At 43.2% G+C, this 10,336-nt stretch overlaps 1 protein-coding gene across 1 annotated transcript; it reads right to left on the reverse strand.

Annotated features, from left to right (window-relative positions):
- Positions 1-370: 370 nt before the first annotated feature.
- Positions 371-9,797, reverse strand: unc93a (unc-93 homolog A). Its single transcript, XM_069657616.1, has 8 exons — positions 9,708-9,797; positions 7,157-7,338; positions 6,695-6,924; positions 4,626-4,751; positions 3,279-3,490; positions 3,051-3,186; positions 2,760-2,891; positions 371-1,300 (listed from the first exon to the last, which is right to left on the reverse strand). The coding sequence occupies exons 1-8, from the start codon at positions 9,795-9,797 to the stop codon at positions 1,011-1,013; spliced, it is 1,398 nt and encodes a 465-aa protein (XP_069513717.1). The 3' UTR covers positions 371-1,010.
- Between the last annotated feature and the right edge of the window lie 539 nt (positions 9,798-10,336).

Below are 10,336 nucleotides of genomic sequence, written 5' to 3' on the forward strand. Positions count from 1 at the left end.
GATTGACAGCAGCCTGAGAGACTGCTCGGCTCTGATTGGTTGTTGTGTTTCGAGGGCGTCGGATTTTTTTTAGAAGCAGGAGGAGGAGCCAGAGGAACAGACTATCTCTCTCATGTACTGCTGCATGTTTAAAGTGACAGTTTGAACAAATATGACAAAAAGTTAGTTTTAATAATGTTACCTACTACAGCTTTAAGCAAACATGTTAATAGTATATTGACACAACACTTAAGAAATATTAATACATTTTATTCAACACACAGACTTTTTTACAGTTATCATTTTAGTTACAGAAAACAAACATTAATAAAAATATACAGTATTGCTTTGTTGCATTAGAAAATCTGTTGGTGAGATAATTGGACACATTCAGACACAAGAGTCCAGAAACACTGTAAAGGAAACAATACATTAAAGAACCTAAGATTGTTGGTCTATATATATATAAAGATGGATGACGCGTCTCAAACCTCCTCTCGTACAGAAATGAAGCCAGGAATAGATCGGATGCAGGAGCCTGATTTGTCAACAGAGCTGTCAATCATGAGGCCACACCCCCTTTTTTTAGCATCAAATGAACTTATCAGAACAATGAACACTTGGATGTAAATCAGCATGATAAGAACTAACTATAATGACAGAAACCATGTCTGAGAAAAATGTATTTGACGTGTTTTGATTTTATATTTTGACTCATGTCCCATCTGTTAACATGGAGGAGGCGGGCTTTATGACCTATACTGCAGCCAGTCAGCAGGGGGCGACAGAGAGGGTTTGGCTTCACTTTAAGGGAGCTGTCATGTCGGCCATCAAGCCAGTATTACTGTGTGTAGTGACATTTTTCATGTCACTTTTTTAGTTTAAACTCGCTGACTTTTCAATCGTGACATTATTATTTTCAGTATTGAACCAAGAGAGGCCGAACTAGTGAAATCAGTGTACAGTTTTTACTGGTTACCAGTAAGGAAAAACATGCGGACAGATTTTTTGATTCACGTAAACTTCCGTCTCTACATTTGTGTCTGGCAGATGATCTTGCTTTCGTTTATTGCAAGGGTGTCTTTGTGACTTGTGTAGGTCCCCTTCTCAATAGGAGGCGTGGGGTTCTTGTGTTCGTGGTACTCCACTATGGGGTAAGTGATGAGGGTGACCACCAGAACAGCCAGCAGGATGTACAGTTTATACTCCAGGCACAAGAAGGTGCTGTAGGCGAAGGCGATGACGAAACCAAGCGACTCCCACATTCTGTAGTTAGCAAACGCTGCCTCTTTTGCCCGAGGGAAGAGGACGCCGTAAAGAGCTGAGGACAAAGAGCAGAGCAAGGACAACACAAGTTAGACTTCCTCTTCCGTGTGCTGCATTGTTTTCAGTCCAGTTAGCAACTTGAGAAGCGAAAGTGTGTCTGGATCAAAAGTGAAGCGAAATTCCCCCCTCCCCAAATATGTCAGCAAAATAAACAGCGTCATTTGTTGGTTCATTACATCCACCGGGGGAGCGCCCGGCTGCACTCTGGCTTCCTTCAGCGGTATGAAGCCGAGATTTTAGCTGAACTTTTTGCAGATGTGTGTTTATAGAGATAAATAAGAAGCTAAATCGTCGTCAGACGTCCGCTAATCTCTATTTAGCTTCTTATTAATCTCTATAAACAGACATCTGCATGCTAACAGCTAACAATCTGTTCTCGTTCTAAAATTCAACTTGAGATAAAAAAACACTTTCTAAAATTCATACTCACGCCTTCAATTTATACGTTTTTATTAGGGCTGTCAATCGATTAAAATATTTAATTAATCGCATGGTTTTCCATAGTTAACTCACGATTAATCACACATTTTTTACCTGTTGTAAATGTACCTTAAAGAGATATCAACTTATCAACATGGGAATGGACGAATATGCTTCCTTTATGCAAATGTTTGTTTATTATTGTTGCAACGTTCCAAAACAAAGACAAAAACTGTCCAGAATATTCTACAGGATAACCTCAAAGGTTCTGCACGCTCAAAAAACATGCTGAAAGCATAACATGGCAAAATGAAGCAACAACAGACGGACATTGACCTGAATGTAACATTCCTAAGTAACAAGTCACTGAGTCTGCAGCAGGAGATAAAAGTAACATCATGTTAGTCAAAGTTTAATCACTTAAAGACATTTTTTACAACCTGGGGCTCTCTGCATCAGCTGAGTGCTCGGCCAACAAGTGGGATATAAGACTCGACGTACTTCGGTGGTAACTCCGTTCACATCGACAATACAAATACCTTTTGTCTTGTCCATAGAACCTTCTAGCAGGGCTTTGAGGCTGAACTTTTTCTTTATCCATTTCTGCTCACAGAGGTTTGTTTCTGCTTGCTATATACCGCTGCATCGCTTCCTGATTTCACAAACTACAGGGCGGCTGGAGGGTCATAATGATAGAACGTGCATGCGTTAATAGCGCGTCAAAAAATAAACAGTAGCATTACCGTGCATCACATCGAACGCAAAGCGAATATTTGCCTCACGTTCCTCGGGCGTGTTTGACCGCCGCATCAATATTGGTGTTTAAATAACAGCCGAATGTTCGCCCTTCGCTTCCGAAATGGAGGAGAGGAAGCGGGGCTTATCTCCATGGTTACCAACGGCGTCAGGAGAATCTCGATGTTGATAGGCTTTCGCTACACCAAGTGAAAAGGGTTCATCTTGTGGAGAGAAAGAATGTCCCCAGTAAATTTAAGACAAGTTAGTTTGACTTTAGAGCCATTGGCGTTTCTTACCATTGGTCTGAGTTTGCCAGATGGCGTCCGACATCCCCCACAGAGCAGGAAATACAAAGAAGATAGGAAGCTGGTCGGGATTAGGCTTCCAGTATAAGAGACCAATGATGCAGCCAAAGTTGGACATCGCAGCTGAAGATGGACAAACAGGCAAATCAAATGTCAGCAGTTTGTTTAGATCGGACTCGTTGTGCATTTGGTCTCCAGGAAGTTAACAACTAATTCAGTTTATTAGAAAGTAACCACTCATACATGAATCTGTATCTGTGTAACTATAAGAGAGATTTGTACCCAGGAAGAAGAGTGCGGCTCTCCCGGTGTAGCGAGCGAGTCTCCCAAACAGGAAGGAGAAAATAGAATTAGAGGCTCCGAAACACATCATCACAAAGCCGACGTAATGGATCCCCAAAGCACACGTCACGTAGTTCTGCACAGAGACACAGCATGGATTTTATTCATTCATCATTACATTTTTAACAGATCACGACCGCATTGCTTCCTGTTTGTGGATATGCTGACCTTGGTGTACTCCCCGGAGAGGAAGCTCTGCTCGAAGCCGCTGTACATGGTGAGGGGGATGAGGGTCAGCAGCCTCCAGTCCTTCAGCAGTCTGAACGTGGCCAGGAACGTTTGGCAGAACGGCTCCCGGTTCCCCCGAAACTCGCTGGCCTGCTCTTGGTCGATGTTGTCCAGAAATATGGCAATGATGAGGATGGCCAGCAAACCGACGCCTGCCACACAACACACACTGTTAAGTATAACAATTAAAGGATAGTATACTGGTGATACCAACATCTGAGACTATAATCATTTCCGGTTTTGTTATCTCTAAAAGCTTAGAGAAGAATATATACACTCACCGGCCACTTTTAGGTACACCTGTGTAACTGCTCTTTAAAGCAAATATCTAATCAGCCAATCACATGGCAGCGACTCAATGCATTTAGGTATGTAGACATGGTCAGGACGATCTGCTGAAGTTCAAACCGAGCATAAGAATGGGGAAGAAAGGTGATTTAAGTGACTTTGAACGTGGCATGGTTGTTGGTGCCAGACGGGCTGGGAGTATTCTGCTGTACTCACAACCATCAAGAGGGTTTACAGAGAAAGGTCTGAAAAATAGAAAATATCCAGTGAGCGGCAGTTCTCTCAAAAATGCCTTGTTGATGGCAGAGGTCAGAGGAGAATGGCCAGACTGGTTGGAGATGCTAGAAAGGCAATGGTAACTCAAGTAACCACTCATTGAGCCTTGAAGCAGACGGGGTACAGCAGCAGAAGACCACACCGGGCGCCTCTCCTGTCAGGTAAGAACAGGAAACTGAGGCTACAATTCACACGGCCTCACCAAAACTGGACAATAGAAAATGGAAAAACGTCGCCTGGTGAGTCTCGATTTCTGCTGCGACATTCGGTTGGTAGGGTCAGAATGTGTCAGCATGAAAGCATGGATCCATGCTGCCTTGTATCAACGGTTCAGGCTGCTGCTAACGGTGTGGGGGATGTTTTCTTGGCACACTTTGGGCATCGTTTAAACGCCACAGAGATTCACGGGATCATGGATGTGCAGCCGACAAATCTGCAGCAACTGCGCGATGCTATCACATCACTATGGACCAAAACCTCTGAGGAATAATAATAACTTTATGTAAGTCACCATATTTAAGAGCTTAATCGAACCTCTGAACACGTATATCTTCGCTGGTGATGCTCTCCGTTTTGGGGACTAGTTTATCTAAATATGCCGGTCAGTTCATTTCCAATCAGCCTTCGTGTTTAAGCACCATAGAGGAAATTACTGTTATGGGAGAACATGCCAAAACAATCTTTCAGACTTAGTAATGACGCAAAAGTAAAAGATGTTGTTACCGATGTAGCACCCGACGAGGGTCCACACCAGCTTCTGTGCAGGTTTGGTGCTCGTGCTGTTGCTGCTGATGTTGAGGCCGCAGTCTCCGGCTCCACAGGCCAGCAGCTGCTCCTCCGGGATGTCCACTGTCAGGAAAACAGTACGTTAAAGTTAGATGGACAAGAATGCAACAGGAAAATATAAAAAAAGCATGGATTTAATGGCCGTTGAGGAGAATAGTTTTCCAACAAAATGATGCAGATATAATAAGTTGGTAAGCAGAGATATTACTGTGAACATTCATCCATCCATCCCTTATCTCTACCGCTTATCCTGTTCAGGGTCGCAGGGGTGCTGGAGCCTATCCCAGCTGTCATTGGGCGGGAGGCCGGGTTACACCCTGGACTTATCACCAATCAATGACAGGGCTGACACACAGACACCCTTTTACACTCACGTTCACACTAACAGGAAATCTAAGAGTCACCAATGAACCCAGCGACACCTATCCAGGGATTTAAAAGTCTGTCTGTGCATTTCTGTTTCTTAAAGGGGACATGTTTTAGCTCTGCAATCGATTTTCTATTATTCTAATGTGTTTTTGAGTCGCGTTGGTAAAGTTTTTTTCGTTGTCGGATCCTCTCCTTCCTCCTGAAACGAACAAGCTGTTGTGCCATTCAAAGGTTACACCTGAGCCACAATTGGGTGACGGTATTTGGAGTGACCGCGTAGCCCCTCCCCCACGTGGGGGAGCGGTCGCACTGCACTGTCACTCCAAAGTTGTAGAAAACACAGCTGCTCTAGTTCGGTTATTCGGCCTTATATGTACGAGCCAGAATCGCCAGGAGGTAGCAGAATGGTACGCTGAAATCTTGGCGACGACGCGACTACAAGCTCGTGCAAGAAGGCAGCCTGAGGTGAATCACGATTGGTCGATTTCAGCAAGAGGAAGGTTCTACGTAGAAACCTGCAGCTGTCCTGAACGGCCGATTTCAGAAGTGACGTTTCACTTTTTCACTGTGAACAATAAACACCCAAAAATGTGAAACCCATGAAAATATGAGAATATCCATTTCAAAGATATGCCCCCTTTAAAAGCCTGTTCTTTTCTTACTTTTATGAATACTGTTTGTTTGTTTTACTAAACAAACAAACAAACAGTGCCATAAAAACAGAGCGACATAAATCAGTACAGGAATAAAAAGCTGAGTCATGTTCTTCCTCAGAGGAATGCACCTTTACAAGCTCCCGTCATCGTTTAAACTGATAAGCTGGAGAGCATCAACACCCATAAAGTGCTTAACTGTAAACTTCATCCCCTCCTCACACACACCCTTTCTTATTCTCCTCTCATAAAACAGGCAGTAAGTCATCAGTCAGACCTCGCCCACTGATGGTTTGTGCAGCAGGATCACTGAGGCGTTCGGTCGGCGGAAAGCTTTAAGACTAAAGTAGCATCCAAACAAAGTCTATAACTCTGCTGACTGAAAGGAGAAATCCCTACAGTACTCAGAGCTGTGACGTTTAAAGGAACGATCATGTCCTCTTCAAAAGGTCTGTGAGGGACTCTTTGTGAAACAGCTGTAAACCAATCGGTTCTTAGTTTGGAGCAGATCTCAGTTTGATTGGACAAAAGGGGCGGGACAAAGTTGTCAAATGTGTCACTTGATTGGTGCTGCTCCAACTAGTGCGGCAGAGCACCATTGAAGACGCAGGGCTTTCCAGGAAGAGGAACTTCTCCAGGAAGTGTAAAAATTCCCACATCAGAGGATCAAGGTGCAGTTTGTTACATTTCATTCCTCAAGATAGTCGCTTTTTATCGCCCTTCACTTAAAGCATTGCACTTCCTGTTTCTGTGAAACCTCCAGCTTGGGCTGGCAGTTAAAAGTTCTCTGTGCAACTTGGATGAAACAGTTTAGTTCAGGGAAGAAAGAAGTAATCCCTCTGAAATAAATCAGCGTCAAAGTATAAATGAAATAAAAGTACTTAAGTGAAATACAAGTGTGTTAAAATTGTAGTAAACCAGCGACACAGGGTTCAGATAACTCAACATGCCCTTTATACGTTTCAGTTCCAGCCGTCCTCCTACCTATGCTGGTGTCCTGTCCGAAGATGAGCGACGACATGAGGTTGCCCCACACCGCCGACGACTGGAAGATGAAGAAGAAGATGCCAAAGTATTGGTTGATGACGTCAGAGCCCTTCTTGCCATCCTTAGCAGCCTGAATGTTTCCGGAGATGGTCAGGTAGGTGCACTTAGCCGACCAGAGAGGAGAGCCGCCCAGACCCAGGATCACCGAGGTGGGAATCAGGGTGTACCTGCACGAGAGAGTTTAGTTTAACTTATACAGCAAATATTTAAATCAGGGAATTAAGTGCTTTATTTCTACCTCTACACACAGATACAAAGAGCAATATGCTGCAGGAGAAAATCAATAAATAAACACAAATGACCCAAAAAAGGATTCTATAACAGGAGGCTGAAGGTTCAGTTTGTTATCAAATACAGTCTACTGACCCCAAACAGGAACCAAATTGACTGATTGATTACCATCCAGGGTAGAGGTTCCCGAAGGAGTAGGAGACGTAGCAGGCCATGCCGACCACAATGGTCCATTTACAGCCCAGGTTTTTGATCATGATGGGGGGCAGGAACATGGAGGAGATGATGATGGAGGCGTAGATGACGCTCAGGGAGGCCACGCCCATCCCCTGCTCTGCGTTCAGGCTGCTCTGCACACACACACACACACACACACACAAAGAGAGAGAGACATCTTCTTATTTCATCCTCAACAGATTTACATTTTTTTCTGAGTTGGTATAAGTTTTACAGTTTAAGTTTTAAAGACACCCTCCAGTGAAAACCCAGTGTTTAACCTTGCAAACATCTCCATGTGGTGTTCTTCATGTGCTACAAGACACATCAGGGACAACATCAGCAGTCATCTCCATGGCTGGGCCTGTCTGCTTTTAAACTGCAGTGTACCAAGGACAGGCTGAACAACACGTTTTCTGATCGGCAGGTTTCAGGGCGCATTCACACCTAAATTGTTCCAGAGTTGCATTTTGCCTTGAGTTTGGTTTGTGTTCACACGGCAGCTTTTACCAGCCGACCAAAAGTTTTGACCCGCGAGGAAACCGCTCTCTGATTGGTCAGAATTTACACGGGGGAAAACACAAAGCGAGAGAGCACACTGATCAATCACACTCAGCATGATCGCAGACTTTAATGTTTTGTTGTCAGAGTTTTTTAAACTTTTAACCGACACTGCTCCACAGGTCGATCAGTTCCTCTCTCCCTCAGTTTCTCACTGAACAGTTTGAACACCTCCGTGTTCTCGTGCGTTTCCACAAGCATTTGTGAAATTGTTTGGTCGCCCATATTTCTATTTCCTTCATTGCTCCCCCACGTCTGTCCTCTACTCATCTCGCTGCGTGTCTCTGCAAATGTCAGCACCCTTAAACTACAATGCACAGTTTTATGGTTTGTTTCCTGTATTTGGTCCTACTTTAAGTCTGTTTACGTTTGCACCAGAATCAAACCGGAGCTTGGTTTGTTTGGAAACGGGCCGAGTGCCGTCTTTTCTAGCGGAACACGGTCCGGTTGTTTGTTCCGCACCAGAGTTTTATTCCAGCGAACCCTGGACAAACGCTCCAGGGTTCGGTTCAATTGGACTAAACAAGGCTGGTGTGAACCCGCCCTCAGAGGTCACAAACCTAAGGAGGTGATGCTATGTATATCATTATGTGTTACCTATGGCAACCCCTTCGGCGATGCACGAGCCAGCTGTAACCGCCATCGTAACTTTTGCAAACTCACTACTGACTACTGACGTTACATTACTACATTTTCAGTTTCAACATGCTGCCGCTAAACGATGGCAGAGACGTGTTTTGTTTTCATGACAGAGGGGGCGGTTGGAAATGTGCATAGTGGGCGGGGCCTATGCAGATTCAGGATTTTTTAATCAACTTATAACATATATAAACATACATTATATTAAAATGAGCAGTGCTTTAAAGTCACAGAATAAAAACTTTCAAAGTAAATGCTGTTTTTTAAGAAAAGATGTTTTGTTTTCAGAGAGATCTGACCAAAGTTCTTGTACTGAGGTCTTGATACAAGTTCTTCTTTCATTAGGACTTTTTAAATTACCAGTCTGTAAACACCAACCCATGATATTACACCATAAGTTAACAACTACATCAAACTATAACTTCCATGATATTTGGCCTTTTTTATGACCAACTGTTTATTCTGTTTTGGTAAGGATTGCAGGTGTACATTAAATACCTTCTGACAGTACCGTGCTGTTGTGATTATAACTGCTGAAAATAAAACCTGCACATTTGTGCCCCATGGGTGTCTTCCTGAGTTACACATAAAGATATATGGCATTTTAAATGAAGAATTTAATTCATGGTTAATGACACTGGGGTGGCTGTGGCTCAGTGGGAGAGTTGGCGTCTCTCGATCGGGAGGTTGGGGGTTTGATCCCTGACTGCTACAGTCACATGTTGAGGTGTCCTTGGACGACCCCATAGCCATCGGGTATGATCATTAACTCTCAGATGTACGTTGCTTTGGACAGAAGCGACCGTGAAATGAAACTGTAACATTTAAGAGAAACCAGACAGGAAGCTAACATTAAAACCATAGCAAAGTCTATCATGTCTCATTGTTAGGGTAGAAACTCTTTGTTATTAAAAATTAAAGATGCAGCTAAATGTCACATAATGTAATTCAAAGGTAAATCTCTTGAGTTTGAGTCTACACACAGTCAGTAACACAGAGGAAAAATGACATTTTAATGTGTCCCTTAACTAATTTTCTCTCTATTAAACAAAATCAAGTGTTTCTAAAACCTTAAAAAGGCTCTATTAAAAGCTCCTTACATGTAAAAAAAGAAAAACACTTAACAAAAGCAAAATATAAGTCATGTAATCCACGCTGGGCTTTAAAAAGGTCCCTCAATTTGTTGCATATCCTTGAATTTACCCCTGAATAAATCCCTTAAACCCCCATGATGCCTCCTTTTTAGTATTTCTGGAGGACTATACATTAAAAGTCTTGTAACACATGTGACTCCTGCACATACCTGTAAACTCTGCAGGCCTCCATACGCCGTGAACAGAGACAGAAACCCGGCGGAGACCACCAGCACGTTCTTGAAGTTACGGCTGATCATGGCTGCGTCTTAAAGAATCCTCCAAAGAAAATGTTTAAAAAACTAAGAAATAAAAAACTTAACTGTGACTTATTTCAGCCTTAATGTCTTCATACATCAGCTGCACAGCTCTGCAGGAAAGTCAGCTGTAAGGTAAATGTGTCTGTGATAAACTGACTGCTGAGAACAAAGTCCAGCCCTGAAGCACACACATGGGTTTTGCAGAGTGTTACTCAGAGGATCTCTTATCATCGGGCCTCTGGACAACCGCCCATCGGTCAAATTTTGTCTGAACTTATCAGGTTGTACAACTTCCTTATGATTGGACCATATAAATCTCAGTGCACGTGTTTGCTAATTAGTGTTCGTACATTGTTTTATCCTCTGATTTATCGTCTCATGTTTCCCTCTCAGAAGTAGTGTTCAGTTGTTCTGTACATTAAATGTACTGTAATACGTGCAGGAGCAGACGCACAGAGCAAAGGTTTACTGCATGTGATTGACTTTCCTTTTATGGTGGTGCCAGCGCATCTTTTTTTTACAGCATGATAGCTTGTTAT

Source organism: Semicossyphus pulcher, unplaced genomic scaffold (genome assembly GCF_022749685.1).
Source record: "Semicossyphus pulcher isolate SPU_LCO1_2020_fin unplaced genomic scaffold, fSemPul1.0.p SCAF_11, whole genome shotgun sequence".
Lineage (NCBI taxonomy): Eukaryota > Metazoa > Chordata > Actinopteri > Labriformes > Labridae > Semicossyphus > Semicossyphus pulcher.